The sequence below is a fragment of the Branchiostoma lanceolatum genome, chromosome 8 (genome assembly GCF_035083965.1).
Source record: "Branchiostoma lanceolatum isolate klBraLanc5 chromosome 8, klBraLanc5.hap2, whole genome shotgun sequence".
Classification (NCBI taxonomy): Eukaryota; Metazoa; Chordata; class Leptocardii; order Amphioxiformes; family Branchiostomatidae; genus Branchiostoma; species Branchiostoma lanceolatum.
Genome location: NC_089729.1, coordinates 11,228,718 through 11,252,512, shown reverse-complemented (window position 1 = coordinate 11,252,512; position 23,795 = coordinate 11,228,718). Strand labels below are relative to the sequence as shown.

At 39.6% G+C, this 23,795-nt stretch overlaps 2 protein-coding genes across 2 annotated transcripts; one reads left to right on the top strand and one right to left on the bottom strand.

Annotated features, from left to right (window-relative positions):
* Positions 1 to 56: 56 nt before the first annotated feature.
* On the top strand, positions 57 to 13,519 carry LOC136439960 (U3 small nucleolar RNA-associated protein 6 homolog). The gene is made up of 21 exons (XM_066435657.1): positions 57 to 240; positions 1,458 to 1,584; positions 2,230 to 2,301; positions 2,490 to 2,510; positions 2,629 to 2,676; positions 3,269 to 3,332; positions 3,681 to 3,799; positions 4,244 to 4,276; positions 4,720 to 4,767; positions 5,198 to 5,279; positions 5,731 to 5,821; positions 5,908 to 6,020; positions 6,197 to 6,268; positions 6,527 to 6,603; positions 9,136 to 9,213; positions 10,050 to 10,229; positions 10,529 to 10,606; positions 10,886 to 10,992; positions 11,629 to 11,695; positions 11,945 to 12,017; positions 12,423 to 13,519. Exons 1-21 carry the CDS (start codon positions 149 to 151, stop codon positions 12,584 to 12,586), a joined length of 1,806 nt encoding a protein of 601 aa, XP_066291754.1. The 5' UTR covers positions 57 to 148; the 3' UTR covers positions 12,587 to 13,519.
* Positions 13,520 to 16,973: 3,454 nt separating this feature from the next.
* On the bottom strand, positions 16,974 to 23,460 carry LOC136440945 (uncharacterized). The gene is made up of 8 exons (XM_066437146.1): positions 22,949 to 23,460; positions 22,493 to 22,568; positions 21,156 to 21,397; positions 20,674 to 20,893; positions 19,585 to 19,708; positions 18,977 to 19,116; positions 18,025 to 18,170; positions 16,974 to 17,498 (listed from the first exon to the last, which is right to left on the bottom strand). Exons 1-8 carry the CDS (start codon positions 23,057 to 23,059, stop codon positions 17,124 to 17,126), a joined length of 1,434 nt encoding a protein of 477 aa, XP_066293243.1. The 5' UTR covers positions 23,060 to 23,460; the 3' UTR covers positions 16,974 to 17,123.
* Positions 23,461 to 23,795: the final 335 nt, after the last annotated feature.

Here is a 23,795-nt window from a genome sequence, read left to right as displayed (position 1 = left end):
GCAGGAATGGGAACGAGAGTGCTATTTGACCCCAGGTCACTTAGACTAAGTTAGAGAGATGCACACACGTGCATCTGGAGAGTGATATTTTTCTGCCATAACTAATATCTAGTTTTTGTCGTAACGTCGCCGCTTTAAAAGTGTCAGGATGGCGGAGTTTGTTCAGCAGAATATAGAGAAAATGCTACCAGAGCTGGAGCAGTTAGAACGGGTTGGCGTCTTCGACAAACACGAAATTAAGTAGGTTATATTTTCCAGTTGCATATATATAATGTGTGGTTGGTTGAGGTTGGAGGGGGAGGGGTTGGTCATAGGATACTTCATATAATTTTTTTCTGGTATACATTTTTAACTAGCAAGATTTTTTTAAACAAGTAACGTTAGAAGGTTGGAGTGAAATCACAGAAGAAAGTTTGTAACGAATAAGCTGGTTTGCGGTTTAAACTGTGTGATTGAACTTTGTAGGATTAGGTATGCTTCTGTGAAGAATACAACTGGTATAAAAAGCTTAACAAACTATTTCATAGCAGTATCATGCATTGGAGTTTAAAACGAAAACTATCAGGATACCATATGTCAGAGTGATTCACCACTTTCACACTTCCCTAAATACACCTCCTGGGTTCCAAGATGGCTGCCCCGCCAGTGAGGAACCGGATAAAGGAAAACGGGCCTGGATTTTACACTAGTTTCTCTCAGCGTGGGAAACAACAAAACATGATGGCCCGTGGGCACAGGCAATCGGTTCTCACCGAGTAGAACACAACACAACTCAGAGATGGCAGTTTGGTTCGGAACCGTGCACAGGACAGGGTTTAATCACGTTCTCACACAAAGAACGAAGGTTGCAGACGGATCGTGATCTAAGACGTCATCGGGCAAAACCAACTAACAGCAACAGCGACCTGTTGGCCAGTTGCCCAGAAATTTTGCCCACAAAGCTTGTCAAATTCACACCCCTACTAGTACTATATTTGCCGGACATCTCAATAGTTCCTATGTTTTACCGTCCTCCTACTCAAGGTTTTAGCTGTTTCCTCCTTTGTCTTGCACGCTGAGAGAAACTGTTGTAAAATCCAGGCCCGTTTTTCTTTATCCAGTTCCTAGGCAGCCATCTTGGGACCCAGGAAGTGTATTTTGGGAAGTGTGAGAGTGGTGAATGGCATTTGATGAATTATGGATACTACTGTCAAAATTGAAGGACCCTGACACCTAGCCTCCTTTGCAGACTTCTTGTAGCACTGGTGCAGCTGGGAAATTCCCTCTGCCGGTATTAGAGATTTAGAGAACCTTACTAGTAGCCCATGTTGAAAATTGCGAATCAGCACCTAAAAATATAAATGCGCTCCAAGAAGTCTGCCAAGGATGCTACTAGTACCTGACACCCCTGCCCTGGACATGTCTAGAGAGTCTCTAGACATTCAAACAAATTGAACTGGCTTATTCTACCATCACAGAGCCATCATCAAGAAAAGAACAGACCACGAGTACAGACTAGTGAGGAGGACCAAAAAGAAAGAAGACTTTCTCCGCTACATCCAGTATGAGATCAACACACTGTCTCTTATACACCATAGACGAGAGGTAAGAACAATATATTTTAGCATCAATACATGGTGAAATATGCATACCAAAGGAACTAAAGGTGGGTATACGTACTCTGCATAATATTTGAGTCAAGTGGCATATGGTTACTTAGTGACCATGCCTCTGGCTCAAGATGAGTTGGAAACCCGGCTGTTGTCGCTCACCCGACTTGCATGCTACTGGAAAGGGTTGCAGTCCTTAGGACAGGACGTTAAGCTGTGGTCCACTTGTACTTGTACAGTCGAAAAGAGCGAGGAGAATTTTCCCAGTACAATTAACCTGTAAATACTGTATATAGTGTCTGTGTTCTCTGTCATGACCTGTAGAAGACTGCCTAGCTCATCTGTTTACTAAGTCCATTGAGCTACATCATGTAATCTGACTTGCATGAAATCATGATTATCGCTTTCATTGATGCGTTTGCTTAGGTTGCACGTAAGCAGGTTCTTAGAACTCATGGTTTTATAAAACTAATTTCATATTGATTAATTATCTCAGAGTCTATTTACAATGTGGCGGTTGTTAAGACTAACACAAACATGCACAGTGACTTCTTCTTTCTACACACTAATTTATAGTTTTACAATAACATGTATTTCCATAACATTTTTACAACATCAAATCTGTCTTTCATTATTCCAGAAAATTGGATATTTCTTCAAGAAGGAGGAAATAGAATATGCCATTGTTGGAAGGATCCATTATCTGTTCAAGGTGGGTTCAATCTGTCCTATTTCTATTGTAATTAATAAAAACAATATGCTTGCTTTGGTCACTTTTATCAGTTATTGCTATTAGTCATAACATTAGTAGTTGATCACAAGGAATTGTACAAAAAGATTTTATTGCTAATATCACCATGATTTATGTTCTTTGAATGATTTCCATATTTTGTGTTTCAGAGAGCTATCAGGAAATGGCCAGTAAGTCTTTTATGTACTTGGAAATTTTCTGGGTTTTTTTTCCTTTTGTTGTTTTTGTTATTAGTTCTATTGGTGTATTATTTACTGAGTGCCAAATTTGTGTGCTTCTCTTTTTTAGGAAGATCTGAAGATGTGGATGTCACATATCGAGTTCTGCAAGAAATGGGTAAGGCCATGGCATGTAGATTTTGTGGATGACATCAGCGCCGCGCACACATTTACTTTCTCATTATTTTTTTTTTTGGGGGGGGGGGGGAATTTGTTACCCTCCGAAATGACGGTCAACAAACAGAAAATAGCCAAATATGTCGTAAACTTCTATCAGTTCTTTGTAGAATGCCCTGTAGAGCGCATTGCTACATTTTAAATTTGACTCGCGAACCATTCTGTGCCGATTGACTTTGGTTTATTATAGTTATAAAAGACTGAAAGGATGGTTGTGATACCGTGTTTTGATTTTTACTGCTTCAATTCTTTTCACAATCTTTATGGTCTTTAAATTGGAAATGTTGGAGTTTTTTCCCACCTTGTTTCTTTTTCATGCTCTTGCATAATTAGATTTGAAGTCTGCAGAGGATGTCATCCATAGAATTTACTTTCTTTTCTTTTAAAGGACTTTAAGTTCTTTTTTTCTCAACACAGCATTAGATTTTGTCACAGATATGTTTAACAGAAAATTTTGATATCTTATATTCATTTTGTGTGCACATGATAATATAAGAGGATTCTGATGCAAAATCTTTGTTTTTACTCCTTAGAATAAGCGAATCCAGCTGTCCAAGATGTTTGCCAGTCTGCTGTCCATGCACACCAATAAACCAGGTCAGATGTCTTTCCAGCACCTTTACCATTGGTTAATCATTAGCTGCAACCAGAACACCTGATAGCTAATTATAATCTGATTGGCTAGTTAGTCTGTTCAACACCTTAATCAATTTCAAACCCTGTTGTTACCTACCAATCACGTTGTGTGTTTAGAGTCAATGATTTGTTGTACACAAGTTGCAGCTGTCTTATCTCAAGTTAGACACAGACTAGTTATCAATATGTGGGGCTGAACTTGTAAAAAGCCAAATATTTTTAAGACAAGCAAACAAACAAAAGCAAACAAACAAAACACAGCAAGTTACTGATATATTTGAACAATAACTGTTCATGTTTATTTGCTAGGCTTGTGGATCATGGCTGCAAAGTGGGAACTAGAGGAGAATTTGTCAGCAGACAACGCTCGCAGTCTGCTACAGAGGGCCCTCCGAACTCACCCTGAGTCTAAACAACTCTGGCTGGAAGTAAGTTTATGTTCATTGCTCGATGACACAGTGTATTGTCTCTTGAACTTGAATATAAAATTGTTTAAGATATCATTAAAAAAAAGATATCATGTTTAAGATATCATAAAAAAAAAAAAAATCATATCATGTTTAAGATATCATAAAAAAAAAAATATTAAAAAATCATACTAGTATAATGTACTACATACATCTTTGTCAGTGAAGTTTAAATAGAATTACATTCTAGTTTTTGTGATTGCCTAATACATGGAGCTTAAGTTAGACCTCAAGATTACAAGACAAGAATCTTTAAGTTTAATCGTCTGCTTGTTGGAACTCCTTTTTGCAATCAATATTGCATCAATGCTCTAAGAAGAAGTATAGTGAGAGTTAGCCTTCCAAACACTTTTAAACAACAACTTTTTTTTCAAGAGCATTCTTGTGATGACATTTTATTTTCAGTATTTCAGGATGGAACTGCTTCACACAGAAAAGGTAAGCTTGTTATGTCTTCAGAGTTGGAAAATACATGACGATACATAATTTTATTTCCATCTTTACTACATAGTGCCTTTCATACTATACAAAGTCATGTAAAAAGTGCAGAATATAATGTAGAATGGGAAATGTTTGCTGTGTTCCCGTTTTTCGAGGTAACAGTAAAATCCTGCATGCATGCATGGCAGTTTCAACAGCAACCTTAAAACCACTACATTTTCTCCCTATCAATAAAGTATCATGAAATTAAATCCCCAGGAATATTTCCCTGTTTTACAGTGTCCAATGCAGTTCCAATGCAGTTCTTGCACAATTTTTGTAACGTCAAACCTATGAGACTGTATCAAAATCTACTTGATATATGTTTTAATGTGTGTGCAGTATTGTGATTAAACTTTTTTTCTGAATCTACATTTAATAAATTCTATTTTACATAACAGGTCAGAATCAGATGGAACATCATCAGCAGTGAATTCTCCAGACCCGAGGTTTGTGAAATTGACTGGTTTCTTAAGTTTGCTTTACTTTTCAATGAAATCCTTGCAGAAAAAGAGGGCCAGAACATTGTTTAACACCTGAGAATTTCTTCTTGAGATTGATAGAGAGGGATTCGTCTTAAAGATGGTATTAAAATTTAAGTCCCAGTAAGGGAAGGGGGGGCATAGGTTTTGATGGAAGGCAATTTTAATGTTAGCCATCTTTTTTCAAGATCTTTTTTTTTTTTTTAAATTGATAAAAGTAGTAATAACGTAGCAAGTTAAAAAAGTTACAGCTGTAATTTATAATGGCCACAGTGAATAGTATGATACTACTTGCTTGCAGTTGTACTCAATGAATTGATACAACACAGACTTCAAGGTCAATTGTGGTACATGTAAATTAAATAGCTTTAACTTGATTCATTTGACTTGATTTCAGGGTTCAGAAGACATCCCAGATGCCTTGTTCCAAGGACAGGCTGCCATCATAGTGTACAAGAAGGCAACTGAAGCTATAACAGGTTCATAACAGATTCATATCTCATCAGTACTAGTGTTAGATCTACTAAGTTTTGTACAACTTTTCACTTGCTACTTGGACAATTTCAACTTTTTATACATAGTAAATACAGCAATAATGGCAAAACATAACATTTTAAAAATGATTAAAATCACTTTTTTCATTGACACTTAGATGCACATGTAGTACACATGTAGACAAAAATATAATAAGTGGTATACATTATATCCTTATCTCAAGTAAAATGCAGCTGCTGCAGTTCTTTCAAGAGATACAAGGGGGTGCTTTCTTTCTTACTTTCTTCCTAAGATTTCTCAATATTTTTATGTAAAGTTTTTCAAGCCATTGTGCCACATAAGTTTGTAGTACTAGATGATATTCTGTATATTAATGATCTGTATCAATTTTGTAGATTCAACATTTTTGACTCATAACTTTTTTTCTTCCTTTAGATGACATAGAGTTCATCTTGTCCTTCGTTCCTGTCTGTCAGAAGTTTGACTTCACCAATTGCAATGAGCATCAAGATCTCATATACAATGAGTAAGTAGATTAGTTTCTGTCAAGATAACATTATTTGAAGAATAAGTAGAAAAGTTGTTTTTGTTGACTCCTGTTGTTGTTGACAGTTTACAGGACAAGTTTGCGGAGCATGAGTTGACATGGAGTGCTCTAGCTCAGAGAGAAATGCAAGGAGAACAAACTGCAATTGAGGAGGCACAGAAGTGGGGACTGAACCATGGTGGGAATTACAATCATTCCAGATCCTCTGACAGAATCTACCTTTTTGATATGATGTTATAAGATTCAAGTTTCTCCCTTGTTCTCTGCTTTTATCTTGAGCTTCGAATTTGTTATGCAGAATTTCATTTCAAAATGATCGATGGTCTTGTGTTTCATGGTATATGTATTTTCCAGAGCTTGCTGTGCTGAACCTAGTTGACAAAGCCTGCAAAGTCTATGACCAAGCTGTACAGAAAGTAAACACAGGTAAATCCTTAATATGTATCTCTCAGATTATTTTGTAAATGAAACATCAATTTCTAACGCAATTTGTAGTTAAAAAAAGGTAGCCAATTACCTAGTTGTAAATAAGCTTTGGTATACAGTAACAAGCTTGTCTGTAATAAACAACAGACTTTATTTCTTTATCTTTTTTGACCAACAAGATGTTAAACGATGTAGTTTGTGGTGTTTGGTGTGAAAATAACTTCTTTTTTTTTTTTTTTTTCTTTTTTTCCTCTGCAGTGAAAATGTGGTCTCAGTATTGTGACTTCCTGACTGAGAAATTACAGGAAACAGCATCAGAGTCATTCATGGACCAGGTTGGTACGGTATTTTGGCAATGAGTGATCATAATAATATGGTCTCCCCATGATCATATACCTATTAATACTAAAACTAGGTCACAATTTCGCCCTTTTAAAGATTCCGAGGTCCGCTCTTTTGGACAATGGATTTCGTCACACCCGTGGACAGAAGTTTTTGATGCCCACGATATCCAGAGTAAAGTTAATACTTTCTATCAAACTCTTCAAAGGAGAATAGACCTCCATTTTCCTATGAAATCTGTTGTTAAGCACAATTCAGACAAAGAATGGGTTACCCCTCAAATTAAATCTCTTATCAAGAGAAGACAACAAGCTTTTCATTCCCGTAATATGATATTATATAGAAAGCTAAGGAACCGTGTGAACCGATTGTGTACGAAGGCAAGGAAAAGACATTATGTTCATAAGATACATGTTTTAAAGAAGGAGAATCCAGCAAGATGGCACATGTCTATACGAAACATTCTTAATGTCCGCCGTAATGTATCAGTGTCTGTTCCCAGCAGTTCACCTCTAACTGACAAAGAGATCGCTGCTGCGATCAATCGCCACTTTTCAGACATTGTGAACCAACTTCCATGCATGTCTTGATTTCGAATCGTTGCCGTCTTACCTGCCTTCTCCTTCAAAACCGCCACATATTCATTCGTATGAAGTTTATGAAATTCTGAAACGCCTTGATGCCAGGAAAAGTTGTGGTCCGGATAACATTTCCCCCAAAATCTTCAAAACGTTTGCTGTTGAATTAAGTGACATTCTTGCCCATCTTTTCAATTGCTCTTTGGAGGAGGGGCGTGTCCCCAAACAATGGAAGGAGGCTGTTATTTCTCCAATTCCAAAGAAAAGCCCAGCATCAGTAGAAAATCTACGACCTATATCACTTACGTCTGTCTTTATAAAAACGTTCGAATCCTTTATTACTAAATGGGTTCTTCAAGACATAGACAAAGTTTTGGACCCCAACCAATATGGCAGCAGAAAGGGGCGCTCATCAGTTCACTACTTGATAAATTTGATCGACTCTATTCTTCGTGACGCTGAAACCCCCAAAACTGTTCAGACTGTTCTGTTAACTGATTTTAGCAAGGCGTACGATAGAATCGATCATACTCTACTAATCCGTAAACTGTTGACTTGTGGTGTACGCACTTCAATCTTACCATGGATTTGTAGTTTTCTTAATGACCCTACACAGTGTGTTCGGTACCGAGGTGTAACATCGTTTTGGGAGAAAATTGCATCAGGAGTTCCACAAGGTACAAAATTAGGGCCTGTCCTCTTTTTAGTATATGTAAATGATGCGATGCAATTTTTTCTTAACAGATGGAAGTATGTAGATGATCTAACGGTAAAAGAAAGTAGACTTTTCAGTGAACAATCTTCTATGCAGACAGCAATTAACCAACTGGACACATGGTCATCACAAAATTGTATGTCATTGAATGAAGATAAGTGTAAATTAATTTGTATCACTTTCATGAAGGATCCTACCCCTTCCCCTGTAATGTTACTGAATGGCAAAGCCATTCAGTACACTGAGGATGCCTGTATTTTGGGTGTTTGGATTTCTGCCGACATGAAATGGGGAAAACATGTCACAACAATCATAAAAAAAGCAAGCTCGCGCCTTTTCTGGCTTAAAAAGCTAAAACGCTCTGGTGTCTGCACTGAAGATCTTTGCGAAATTTATTTACTATATGTCCGACCAGTCATAGAATATGCAGTCCCAGTATGGCACGCAGGTCTAACCACTCTACAATCCCACCAACTTGAACGCATTCAAAAACGTGCCCTCAGAATCATACTTGGCAATAATTATACTTCCTATGCTGACGCACTTTCAACTTTTAACCTCTGCACTTTAAAAGCAAGAAGGGAATCACTCTGTCTTAAGTTTGCAAAATCTCTGATGAATTCACCAACGTTTCGACCCTGGCTACCCCCCACCCGCAATAAAGTTCACAATATGGACTTAAAAGGGGGTTTCCAGCTTAGCATACCCTTTATAAGATCTGACAGGTACAGGAACAGTGCCATTCCGTACTTGTCAAAACTCCTGAACAGCGTATTGTAACTTATACCTATTGTGTAATCACCCTACTACCGTTTCTACATATCCTTGTTGTTCAGTTTTGGTTAGGTTTGTAAATATTGATGATATTTTGTACAGTTGTGTATTCCCTGAAACTGCGTAATTCAGCCTTTTTACTTTGTATCATTAGGCTGCAATGTTGTTTTAGCTCTGTATGAATTTGCGAATAAAACCATTTATATATATGTGGTACAGGCATTGACAAACATTTGTTTCAAATTATGAGAATTATGTAATGATCTTTTTGAGTCAATATGCTAATATTAGTGATTGATATAATTATCGTACACAGAAACAACATCTACTTTTTCTTTTGGTTTCGAAAATAACAAGCTAGTTTGCTCCTACATACATGCCTGTTTAGAAATCATGATCCAACAACAATTTTTTTTTTCTTACGCTATTTTTTTTCTTACATTCTTTTTTTTTCTTAGGTGTCCAGTAGACTACTGAACATCCTATCATCAGCACAAGAAGAGGATAATGTATCAGAACACATGTATGGTACATGGGTAAGTGGGACAATATTTCTAGGGAAGAATTAGGCATACTCTAGCATACAACTTGTGGTCAGTGTTAAATGTCCAAAGACAGTCTGTTACACTGTATAATTTTACATTATAGAATTCATAGTGCTCTGCTATATGTTGTAAATGACAATACCGGAAGTCACAGTAGAAAAATTTCGATAAGACTATGATTAGTCTAAGCTTAGAAATATCCTGAGGCATAACTGTACCTACAGCTTGTTGTAGTTGAATGTAACAGTTCTCACACCATCTTAAAATTTCTTCCTTTTCATCTATTGTGATCCATATACTTTGATCTACTGCCCAAGTAGAAGTTGGGATGGAAAGATGGTGACCTTCTTTTGATTTAGACATTTTCTGACAGCTGGGGGCCTAGCGGTCAGATCTTGGGGTCCAGTCAGAAACGGTCACAAACAAGTTTGCGCTGAAGATCCGCTTGGAGATTATTATCATCTTCTTGTAGTGCTTCCACTTGTATGAAAAAAAAAAAATTGAGCAAACTTCAGTGATACATAGGTGTGTCAATCCTTGCTAGATCACCTAGTATCTTCCACTCCTAGGCTGATTTACTAGTGTAAGAACAGTTAGGAAAGTTGGAGAAAGCTACAGACAAGTTTGCTCAGTAGTCAGTGATAGAAATGTGTCAATCACTACAACATGTTCATCAACTCCCAGGTTGATGTACTAGAACAGTTGGGAAAGTTAGAGAAAGCTACAGATGTGTCGGCCTCAGCTACAGACAAGTTTTCCCAGTAGTTGGTGATAGAAATGTGTCAATCACTACATCATGTGCATCAACTGTTTTCTACCACTTCTAGGTTGATTTATTAGAACAGTTGGGAAAGTTGGAGGAAGCTACAGATGTGTCGGCCTCAGCTACAGACAAGTTCCCCCAGTCCTCGGATCTGTGGGCACAGAGACTCAAACTGCTGGCAGCCGGCGGGGCTAACCAGATCAACCACGTGTTCCAGAAGGCCATTGCCAAGGTCAAGTGCAAGGTGGGTCTTAAGCAATGTTCGCCTCTGTCTCGAGTTGAAGGTCTTGTTTTGTGAAATAAACTTCAACCTGTTTGTTATCATCATTCCAGGGTGTTATCACTCCTTCGGAGGAACCCCTCCCTTGTCAGACTCCAAGATTTTCTATGTCTAGCGGTTCTTGGCCATGTAGGGCCCAGGTGTTTAGTTATGACTTGAATATTGTAATTTTTCATACATAAGTGTAGGATATCACCATTTTTCAAGAACTAGTACTACTTGGTTTGAATATTGTAAAAGATGTTTTCCTTTTGTCTGTACAGGACTCCCTTTCCCTCTGGACCTTTAGGATAGAATGGGCCATCAGTAACAAAGAGGAGCATGTAGAAGAGCTATTTCAGGTAATTACATGTAGTTTGAAGAGAACTTGTTAATAGTTGATCACTGCTGCAACTAGTTTTATAGTTGACATTGCCAGAAGATATTACACATCTTAGCCATACAGGTTTTAGTAAATTTCCCACTACTTTTCCACTTTCCCTATAGATAATTTCATTTCATTAAGAATTGCATGTAGTGATACTACAGTAACTATATTTGATCAAATATTGTATTTATACATGTTATCTCTTTACCATAGGGAAATGTAGATATGTATTGTATTGTTCATTGCACCACAGAAAGCCATTCTGAGTGTGAAGAAGTGGTCCACCCCCATACAGGAGTGGTATGTCCGGTGGGCTGTGGTCAGTGGGGGCATCAAGAAGACGAGGACTGTCTACAAATGGTTTGTTCCAGTTTCTAACTGAATTCAGAACTGTCTCCCTACTAGTGCATATCACTTGTCATATTAAATTTTTTTGAAATGGTCATTCTACAATTTGTTGTTTAACGTTTAGCACACTGGAGTAGCCATTTGGCACCCAATTCCCTATTGGTTAGAGAGTTAGGCAGCAGGGAGAAGGAATCATTGTGTATTTAGAATGTTTCAAGTGTATGAATGCATCTCAGCGTGGCGCAAGCAGTAATTATAACCCAACCCCACTGCTTGGGCCTCTATATCAAATTTCGTTTAATCGGTTGGCCAGAGTTTGATCTTAGGGTTGGCCCTAACTTGAATATTTGTAAGGGATTGCACGCATCATGTTGAATGGTGACATAGAGCCGGTGGCCCCTTATATGAGGGTCATACACCTAAAGCATCAAACGTCTGCATTTAGAACTACCCAACATACTTATCAAGAAGAGTAGCAGTGTCCCTTTTGGTTTGTGGCAGTTTCAAGGGATTTTTTGATAGATGCAATTACTTGTACCAGTAGGTGGTCAGGAATGGTCAGCACATAATTATACAAACAATGTAGCAAACTTGCATTTTACAGCTTAAATTTTAATTTTTCATAAATGTATTCTCTGTATTTAACAGGTTGACAGAGACCAAGTTTGTGCCCCTCCCAGTCTTCAGGAAGTACATTGAGTTGGAAAGTGGACAGGTACGTACATGGCTCATTCAAAGAATCCCTTGCTGGTGATTGTAAACTGCTGCAGGCATACATGAAGAATTCAGATCTTCAATGGTACAAGTTTGAAAACATTTTCGAGGAAGGCTACATGTATATGAATGTTATATTGTCCAAAGAAGAAATGTTTCATTTAAAGTTAAAATTGTAGAATCCATGTAGGAAAGAAAATTATATATTTGGCCACAGATAGAATAAATTGTTTTATTGTTGTTTTTCCAGCTGAAGCCTAAGATGAAACTCATTAGGAACTGCTATGAATATGCACTGAGGGAGTATGGAGATGCTGAACCAGGTAATACTTGTATAATTCATCTCCTTAGATGTCCAGTGTCCCGAGGGACTGGTGGAACTGAAAAATAATCTAAATGTGGGTCTAGGTAGATAAGTGCACGTTTGAACTGTATAGAATATATTTTACACAATGTCCTTTTGGAAACTCTTACTAGTGATATCTATGATATCTGCTCTTGTTAGAGTACTGTCTGGCAGGAACATGCTTGAGTTGAGTGAAAATGAGGATTGTGTGGGTAAAACTAAAAGATAAGAAATGGTAAGTACCATATAATGGTATTGTATAAGAAATGTTTTGCTGCCTGATCTTTGTTTTTGCCATTCCGCCTATCATCTCATCCGTAAACTGCAGATAAGAGGTCACTCTGGTAGTTTAATTTTGAGATCTTCTTAACTTGATTGTCAGATCTGTGGCTGGACCTTATAAAGCTGGAGAGGACCCACCCTGGTGGGAGACCTGAGAATGCAGGCCAGCTGTACTGGAGAGCCGTGAAAGCACTGAGTGGGGAACACAACCAGTACTTTGTTGGTAGATATGCACTGGTACAAACTGGGCATTTAGAGCAATAGAGTTCAACAAACATGTTTGTGTCTGCTATAGGTTGAGAAACTGTATACCTGACAGACTGCCTTGTCAGCTAATAATTTGAAATGTCACACTGGGCCCATTGGATTCTTCAGTTGGTAAGACTCCCTTCTAGACATGTACAGCAACCAAAATCAAATTTTTGTAACCCTTGATTTCATAATTCAAGTATCATGTAAGATGTATTAGATATGATTTAAAACACAACAGAATGTCAAAAACATTAATTGTTCTTTATCTAGGAAATTTGTTGAGCAATCTGTCAAATGTTCGGTTGCTCAGCGGCCACGGCCTCAAGTGGAAAATGGCTGTTATTGTCACATTTCTCAATGGTACACAATAAACATTTCTTCATTGTTTAGATATATACTCAAATACTAACTGCATAGGCGCCATCTTTATTTTGAGATACAAATCCCTTTTATGCTAGAGACACAATGCATTACTTTAGTCTCCAAATGACCTGTCTTGCATTGTCAGAATAAAATATAATTTACCCTCGTACTGACTCAATGAAGTTCAGTGAAATTTCTTCTCAATACTTGGATGGCATTCAGGCTGAAATTAAGATACTTTTAGCAGAAAAGTGTCTAGGTTTCCTTTTCGTTAGGGGACTTTTCAAGGTCCGGGAAGTAACAAACAAACAAACAAACAAACATACGTGCCGCAGTCTCCGTTTTGAAACTATTGTAGAAGTAAAGACGATACCATTGTGCTTTAAAAAGTGTTTCAAGGCATGATTGATACATAAGCTATTTCATGTTGATCCTACAAGAATACGCACATATAGCCAGTCCTTATATGTCTGGCACATTGGTCGCAGTTCACCCAGATCTTGATAGATGGCGCTGCTACACTGCTGTATAAAATGTTGCAGTTTGTTGAGTTACTCTGTCAAGTAAAGAATGTTACATTTCCCCCACGTGGTCATAACGCGTGGGGCAACAGCACGATATTTGCGTATGCCAGATACGAGGCACTACACTTAACACGGTAGCAAAGCTCAGTGACCGCTAAAGGATTTTGTGGGAAAATGGCACTGAACTTAATTTGAGAAATTAAAATTTGAAGGGCTCATTATATCAAGTGCCTTGTAGTGTTGTCACAAAGTGCTTTCTAATGTTTTCAATGCCTTTTACACAATCAAATTAAAGCTTTCTAGTGTTGTCACAATCAATCTTAGAAACAGCTTGAAAGTTTCGCATGCGCATTGTAAGTAGAGTAACATTGCAAACAAAATATGAACTTCGTGTCGCTTGAACTGATTGATGGGAACAACAAACATTTTTTTTTCAGCTGTATGGGTCATAAGTTGTATGATGCAAGAAAGGACCTTTGATCTTGGCCCAATTAGTTGTATGTCACGCGGCCTGAAACGTGGTTTTCTTGGTTATCTAACATAACATGAAGAGGGTTTACATGGGGGGATGCTGGCAAGGCCCAACAATAAATTTAGATGGGCCGGCAACAGTTCAAGGTGAATTCAAGAGCGACATCGCTTAACGGGAAATGACTTCTTTATATATTGCGAATGGTTTTGGGAATGACCGCGAGTTCATTTGAGTATTCCGTTGTTTTTGTGTCTGGCAATCTGGTATTTGACTTTGCAATAGGAATTATTTGTCCTTAACGATGACTCCAGGATAACAAACAATGTGCTACATACAATTCAAGAACATTTTACCAACAACAACAAGAGTGGTCCGGCTACGATTTAAGGTGAATTGAAAGAGCTCGCTAGGCCTCACCGAAAAAGGCACGCACACCCGTCTTTGAATACAGTACTAGTACCATCTCGAGTTAGATCATTCGAATTCGTATTACCCTTTATTATTCGTTTGATTCGTCGTCGGGCTCTATTTTTGGGGATCCTTATGGACATAGTTCATTAAGTTGTTCAAGTTGCTGTTTTTAGGATCTGTGCATCTAGCCATGACATACTTACGTAATATCGAGATCAAAGATCACTGGCACTGCATTACAAAACGTTCTTTTGAACCTCCTTGGGCAAACTAACTTTGTCAGTACGCGTACGTTCGGTTATGTAAACTATCAGTCCAAAGTTCAAGGAAAATCATCAAACACGTGCCATTTGGTACACTAGTTGTGGTACCATGTCACATATATACGGACAGAGTAACTGGATACAAATACATAAGATTAATGCATTATTATGCTGAAATATTGAGCAAGACAAAAAAGTCGCTATCATATTTTGTCTTTTGTCGATGAAGGCCAGATATCTAGATCATGAGATATTCAATACAAAATTTACTCAAGCAACTGGATAGATTTTCTAAATGGTCAGAGTTACTCAACATGGCGACTAAGATTTGGAAACGTTCAAACGTTTCAGACAGCATCCGGTGTTGGTGACAGTCACACTATGAAATGTAACGGATATGCTTTCAGACGTTTATCCGTTTCCAAAACTTATCCAGCTGCTTGACTAAAGCTCCGGTTACATATAGGCGAAAATGGCCTCCCGACCGATCCCCAACTATGGTTGGGAGTGGGTCGGGAGCTGGGCCGGCTGTACTTGTGGTCAGTCGGTGTTCGGCGCGGTTGGAAGGTGTTCGGCTGCGCCAGCCAATTTGCAAAACATTCGTCTGTGGACGGGAGGTCAGGAATGGGCTGGCTGGTGGTTTGGGGTAAATCAGCAGCAGTCAACGTGTGTTTGTGAGTAAAATATGAACTGGGCAGACTACTCCTGACCTAGCCTGTATTTACACAAGCTCTCAGCCGGAGGTTACTAAGGGCGGTTACGGACACCGGCTGGACACTAGGAGCGCGATTCGTCAGGCTACTCCTGACCTATCGCCAACCTTGGTTGGCTAGTGGTCGGGAGCCATGTATAGCTATGTGTAACCGGGGCGCAAGTTTTGTATTGAGAATATTTTGAACGCGATACTGCAAGGGACATATGCATTACGAATACGTCAATAGAATTATGCAAACATTGCATAACATAGACTAGGGAAAGTTAGTCACGTTGTTCTTTCCGCGTGCAGAGAGTAGTATATTGTTATCAGTTAGATTGGGCTATGCGGCCAAAGATTAATTAAACATAGCATTTCATAACATAGAGGGCAAAGATTGTCACGTTGCCTTCCGCGGGCATAAAATGGATGAAAAACTACATTGATACCATACCAGTTGGTAGCTTGGGCTCTGGGACCTATAATTTAGATTTTTGAATTCGTAGAAGGGAAACAATAAATGTTTGTGAGGAATACTACCTAGTTGGTTACTCCCACTAACATTAATCCGCCGGCTTACATAAATTCGTCACTTTGAGAAACAGTGGGTTTGAGAGATCTCTAGTACAGAATCTTCACAATTTAGATATACAGGAATGCATTTTACTGGATGACGTTGGGTTGGAGATCTGTTTGGACGTATCTTTTCAGGCTGGCAGAAACCCTTGTGGAATTATGTAACTAGATGTTATGTTGGGTCTAAGAATGGCCCTACAACGTTAACTAATTAGATTTGAAATGATTTGAAATGTCATATGATTGTTAAGTAGTTGAGCAGGTTATTGTAGTTCATAGCCGTATAACCGCTATCGAGCAACCTGTAGTGTACATGTGGTGCAAGCGGTCAGAGGTCGACGGATCCAGAGGGCTGTGGCTCAAACCCCGCTGCCGGGCACGATGTAAGGGTTAACGTTGCGTCCGTGATCGCCCTTCGAAGGATAAGTTAACTATTGTACAATTTTGGCGCAAAATCATTTGCAAATATGGAGAATCAGAAACCACCACACAACAAGTTCTAGATTTCCTCTAGTCATGATATCTTCAATATGGATATAATACGTTTTCCATATCATAAAACGTAACTTAACAGTCGTTGACGCATAAGATTGTTTCAAACTGAGCAAAAAATGTTTCAGAAATTTTCTAATTTTTTTTCAAACGTTTGTAATGACAAATTGGTATTTCGTGATTCTTGGCTTTCTCGGTAACTAACATAAGTGGCTTAGACATATTACCGATTACACAAAATTCTTAACAAGTGCCCGTCTCATAACCCGGTCAGGCCGGGATTCCTCGGCTCTGTAAGCTTCTGTCCCCCGCGCCTGGCTAAGTTAGCCTACCCGGGCCTTCCTGTGGTAGCTGAGTCAACATTTACTTCGGGGTATGTTAGACCTGGTGCCGAAGAGCTAGCCTGTGTGGGCCCTGGCCACAATTTAACTTGAATTCCAGGTTACCCCGTCTCATGGTTTTTCCTTAAGTTTATACTTATCATAAAACATGTATCATATTGCAGCAAACTAATATTGCCATATTAATATCCTTTAAATTCATCGTTTTGTCGCTGTAACTTAACTTCCTGAGTACTTGGGAAGAGTCCAATGAAATTCGAAAACATACTTAAAAACAGTTACAAAACAATGCAAACTTCCAAGATTATAGCAGCATGTCGACCTCATATTTACATGTAACGTTACATATTTTTTGCCTACAATACTAGTACTCTACTGGGTTGAAGCTGTTGATCCACATTCAGTAACAAACATTACGGCGTCTGTGCGATGTATATAGCATCGAAAATTGAGATGGGAATATGTGTAATGTTCTTTAGGCCCATGTTAGACATGTGGTTTGGCAACTGGAAAGTGTTCTCGAATTCCTCTATGTACGGTTCGGGGCCGTGGTCGCCCGTGGTGTTCCAGTGATGGCCCCACGTGTTGAACTCCACGTACGGAAGGCGCTCGGCGGGGTTGTCGAAGTACGGCGGTTCGACGACGTTGAGGGTGCCGCCGGGCTTGAGGACGCGCTGCGCTTCGAGCAGGGCGCGCCGGGCATTCTCCGCCGGCATCTCGTGCAGAACGTAGGCGAAATTTACCACGTCGAACGTCGAGTCGGGGAAGTGAAGCTTTTCTCCGTTATCCTAAATTTTAAAAAAAAGACAAGCAAAAGAAAAGGGGATCAATATTCTAATCTGTCAGATATGCATGCATAATGATGGACTCTTTTTCTAAAAGCGCCAACCGACGTCGGCATATTTGAAAGGTTAAGATAGGATTTGGAAAAGTTTTTACCAACAAACTATTGATGATAACAATCAGTAAGTAAAAGAGGAATGAAGGGATTAGTGAAATAGGAATAAACAAATAGGGAGAATGGAGGGAGAGATATATTGGAAGGGGGAGAAAAGAAGGAAGAAAGCAAAGCATGAAGGATGGAATCGAAGGTACGATTATCATGGAAAGAGGCAAAGTATGAATTACAAGGAAGAAAGGAAGGAAAGAAAGAAAGAAAGAAAGAAAGAAAGGAGGGTGGGGAGTTAGGTAATGAAAGTAGTAAATAAGGAAGGACAGAAGAGAGGGAAGCATGGAAGGGGGCTAGCAATGAAGGAAGGAAAGAAAGAAGGAGGTAATTAAGGAAGAAAAGAAGCAAGAAACGAAAGAAAGTACCTGGTAAAACTTGACATTAGGTGCACCGCCGGGTCTGTGACTCTTCCACAGGCGGCAGAAGCGGATGAAGGGCGCCGCCAAGTCGACTCCGATCACATCGCTCTGCGGGAACATCTCTCCGAACACGAAGGCCGAGAAACAGTTTCCTATAAGAAAATTAACCAGATCAGAAACGTCGTCGGTGATGTACTACTGGCTATATTGCCGTCATCACACATAAAAAATCAACGTTCTCACTAAAGTACACATCACGAATAATACAATGACCATGATAACAGAGTCAAGAAATCCGCCAAAGGCCAGAGAACAAAATCTCCAAGCAAATCCACACCGGGCGCGAAAATCGTAGTATGCTAGCCAGAGAAGGTCCAGTCAGCCAGAGAGGGTCCAATAGCGGGCTATGGACCCTCTCTGGCTGACTGGACCTTCTCTAGCTAGCATACTACGATTTTCGCGCCCGGTGTGGATCTGCTTGGAGATTAAGAGAACATTCTTCTACCGCGCAACGTCACTCTGGAACACCCTCTCTACTGACACTCGCGCCGCCACCACGACTGCCTCATTCAAAAGGAAACTCTGGGACTGTTTAGGCAAGCAACCCTTGTATACGCACTGACCTTGCTCCCCGATGTAGATACCATGATAGACATTTTACTGTTATAGCTCGTTATGCTGTCCATGTCAAAATTCCAATGTGCTGTCTTGTTTTATCAGCAGGGCTAGCCCTTTGTAATAGCCACATGCTAGTTGGGCAGCCCTGGCTGTGTGTCCTGAACAGCCACACCAATAAATAGAATAAAAGATCACAGAGAAGAAAGCATAGACAAAATGTGACAAACATAGATAGAAATTCACTTTTATCTGGCTACATCAAAAGAATTGTCCCATAAGCATAACTAGTTAGTAACTTTGTCATAAACCAGTTATTGATCGGTTAATTGACTATTCTTACCGGTGCCGACATCGAGTATAGTCTTCGGCTTGAGATGGCCGACCAGTCTGCCGTACCAACTTCTCAAGATGTCTTCCTTTAAGAAGTTAAACTTCGTCCTTCCGTTGTACGAGATACGCACATTGCCACCATTGACGTATCTAAAGAAATGTAACGTTTTAGGTTTAAGGAATGTTGAGAAGATGTAGAAACATGTTAACATTGTTAATGCTGAGAGACTGAATAATTTATTTCCAAAACCAATTTCCTAGGAAATGCATATGAGTAATTTATGCATCAATCACAGCATCATACTATCGGCACTGCTCCTAAGGCGTCGTCAAAAAAGTTTCTTTTGCATTCGGTATCTGCACTCACGTGACTATGACGTATTACATTGTATCATCCGCCACGTTGGATATTTAAATCAGGTAGTTAACACGTAAATTCTGAATCTGAAATACACTTACAGTAACGTTTCTAATTATAACCCTATTCGCATGCAAATATGTAGTTTAACCGTTGCTAGTTTAAGCAACCATCATGCATATTGCAGCTCTGAAAAGTCACGTGGAAACACAGTACCGGTTTGTCACCGGCGATTGGTTGAAAATTTCAAAGTAACTCACCCTCCAGGAAGGAAATGTACAGGAACCGTGACGTAATGGTAGGGCAGCTCTATCGGTGACGTCACGCCAGGTGGCCACACATCTTGGTCTGGCTGATTGCGTGGCACTCTTGCCGTGGGCAGGGCTATGGGTAGAACACAGAGCGAAGTTATGATTGGTGCACGTGTAAACTGTGCTTTAACTCACGTGGCTATGACGTCAGTACCATCCGCCATATTGGATTGTTAAACATGGATGTTGCCATGTAAATGTTTCATTTGTATATGTGACTAAGACGGGAAATCATAACTTTGTACAAACACGTTTATCACCTAGCGCAAACGTACATGGGTAGGGGAAAAACGCCCTGAATTGCAGAGTTTGCTGACAATTTTGAAAATGAAACAATAGCAAAATATACACATACGTACCAGACAATTAATATCAAAAGTACAAAAACTGTACAATACATTCAATACATATGCAAATAGGGCTGGGTCTTCCAGGCTTAAACGACCAACATGGTGGTTGTGACGTCACAAAGGAACATAAGAATAGCGGCCATCTTTAGCAAATATTCAACAGTTTTAGATGGTATGCTGAATCTTATTTGTTCTACTGAATGTCGTCCACATCTGTCTCCACCAGACTAAATGTAACATGTCTTGTCCTGCATATGCCCTCTTGGAAATCAACTTTTATAAGTCAAACGGGTAACCGAACTGTCTTGAGATGAAAAAAATAGCTCGTTGAAAGGGAATTTAAACTTTACCTCATAATTGTGTAAATAAGGTCCTGATTTGGATTAGATTCAACTGTGTTCAACATCGCCAAAGGTTCCTGCCTTCCCAAAACAATGAAAACTCACCAAACCCTGCTTGACTTATCCTCCTCCAAAATTTAGATAAAAAACGCCCACTGTAGTACCGTGGGAACCCACAAGAAGACCCATTTTCAAAGTTGACCTTCGTCTCTCCAACAGTAACTTACCTACCAAAAATCACCAACATCCGTCCATGGCATCAAGAGTTATATTTCCAGCACTATCACCCTTCTGCCTACGGCAAAGGCAATAAATATTACCTAATGATAAATATTACTATTAGATACCTTCAAATTTCGGCATCTGTTCGGTGAAACTTTCGAAGAGGTGCATGAAGATCGGGATGGACTGTTTATCCAGATAGTTGTGCTTGAAGGCCGACATATAGAGGAAACACTCCATGGGGTACTCGTCCGACAGGACGTTGGCAAGGGTGATGTTGGGACGCTCCGGGACGAAGTCGGGTAACCTCGTGACCGTCAGGAGCGTCATGAAGGACGCCGTATCCTGTAGATTGAAAAACAATTGAATAACTTTAAAATGACCTGCAGGAGCCAAGCTATAAGACCGATCCCACAGTCTTGCCCACCTCCGTCAAAACGTAGAAACGTAACTTTATTTCTCCACAATTAGCTACTTACAACAGAAAATCACCAAATGCAAAATGCAAATATTTGACGCACATGCAACCACTCTCCCATTGGTCGAACCGCTCATTGAAATGCCACCATTGGTTGAACTGCTAATTGTGATTGACATTGTCCATTACCTTAAACCAGCCGACGCCGGAACAGTTCCAGTTGATGCCAAGGAAGTCGTCCATAAGTCGAGACGTCCGGAGGTCCTTGTTCTTGACGATGGACTGCAGATACTCGGTCAGGCCGGCCTCGTTAGCGGTCTCGCCGGCGGGAAGTGGCTTCACCCCCGCCAAAGCCGCCAGCCACGGCAGCTTCTTGTTCAGCGTCTTGAACTCGTCGTACTGACGGTGGACGTTGCTTTGAATTGTTGTTCCTAGGAAATTAGTTTTATATTAATTTTCTTTACTTAAGAGTTTCAACACGCTTATCGAGAAGAGTAGGGGTAAACAGGTGGGCATGGACATAAAACCAGTCGTAGCCAAGCCTCGTTATGTACTGCGCTATCAGCCATCAAAAAGGGTTACGCCTAGTCTCAAGCATTGCAGTTCGATCAAAGAACCTAAACTTTGTAAATCATTCTAACACAGTATACAACCACGTCTGTATAAAAAACACTTTGTAGTCTTGTATCTTTAATTTCTTCCCGACAATGCTTCAATTGTGGGTAAAGAGATCAAGTAACATCAACAACATCAATCGGTATATATAGAAAAAAATAACCTACAGAAACCTTTCCCGACCCATGCTAAAATCACAAGTGATGTCGTTTGTGAAAAACGTCCAAAAATTGGATTTTTGTCAATTGTGAAATTTTATAAAAACAGGTCATCTTTAAACGATCGTTGCACCTCACTGGCAAAACATTTCGAGCAAAACTTAACGTCATTTTACCTGTTAAATATGGATAATAACATATGTTAGAGACATCAAAATTTCTGTTCATTTGTGGGTTGAAAAATGGCCGTTGCCATGGCAACCGATAACCTACGACCCAAAACTTTCCCATTTTTGTAGGTTTGGGCCAAGGCCCTACCACCACACAAAATCTAAGAAAATTTCACTTTTTGACTTTGGCCACTTTTTTCCCCATTTTGCTTGGTTTTTACAGACAGCTGCTCTTAAGAGTCGTCTGCACTGTGCAGCCGACAATACATTTGGGGAAATCAGAGTCGAAAAAAGTCTATTATGCTTGGATGCGATCAAAGATGCGAACTGGAGCTAGAATAGTGTTATGTGGTAATAACAAGGCTAGAATAGATTCCACACTACTCCCAACCCAGGGCTGACCTTGGTTGGGGAGTGGTCGGGAGCAAAGTCATGGAAAGGTCCTGAATGTGTGACAGGGGCTTTACAACTCGACTTGCTACCCTTTGCCTAGCTGAGCAGCATTGGCTGTATGTAGACAGAACAAATTTAAGTATAGAATATTTTCATAATATACAACGACTTAACAGTTACATTTCCTTACCTTCTGGAGTGGTGAGGTCGAACACCACGCGATAAACTGGTTGTCCGCGGTAGTCACTCGGTATTTGCATATCTACCTGTAAAAGTGTTGGCAACAAAACTCGTCAAAAAAGCTATTTAAAAAGCCACGTTGGCGATTATCTAATGAGATTTGTTAAACGATTTCGTATTCCTGCATTTTGAAATAAGGAATTCTACGTCACACGTCCATTTGAGCAGGCAAGTTTACAAGCATTGCACAATTACACAGTTTCAGAAAAAAACACCCAAAAAAGAGAGTAGAAAAGGATCTTCAAAATGAAATAAAATGAGCCGTACTGTTAGTTTTTTGCAAATCGTTTTACTGGCATAAACCTTTTTCCACAAATCTCATTGTTTGAACGCGTAGTGCTCAAAAAAGCTCTTAACCACGCCTCATAATGATATCTTTGTTGTTAAGACCGATGAGATTACTTACCCAAGCGTCTTGTGTGATTCCATGCAGGTTTAAGTTGGGGACAAACTCTACACATCTCACAGAGAACAACTGCGCCAAGAGGAGCAACGCTGCGGCCAGAAATTTCCCCATTTTTGGACAAACGACACTCTTTCGTGCTAGTAACTTCTCAAAATGATCTTGCGTAACGACTTTACTGGCAATTTATACACTTTTGGTTGATGATTACACCCCTGTTTTGCATGAATAAACGAAAAACATATTGTGTAAGGGGCCGATGTGGCTTATGATAACCACCTCGTTTTGTAACGCGCGTCACATGTTTTATGTAACACATTCGCCAAGGCATCCACATGTTTAGTTAATCATTACACACCTACTATTGAATCAGCACGAAAACTACGTTAACTTTACCTTAGTTAGCATGCGCAACTAGTTGCCTCAAAGCAAATGACGTCTTTGCGTTATAAGCAAATGACTTAAAAGTAAAATGCGTTGTTCTTAATGAATGTAGTAAAATAAACAGCCTTTTCGTTTCGCTAAAAAGGAATGTTTGTGTAAGTTATGGGTAGCAGCACAGGGGTGCCACCTGTCAATCAATACATGTGGGCGTGGTCAATCACGGAAACAGGGAAAGTTGCGTTCATGTGACCGTGTACGTTTTAGCCAATTAGGGGTGCCACCTGTCAATCAAAATGTGGGCGTGGTTTAGCATGGAAACAGGGACAGGTGCATCCGTGTTGACCCAGTTAGGACCATGCGGTACGTATTCATATGTTTGACTTTTGTACACACTCGCAGTGACTGGAGACTCGCGTAGGGGTACTGGTGATGACTGTTCTACTGCATGAGCCTCAGGAGTTTTGAT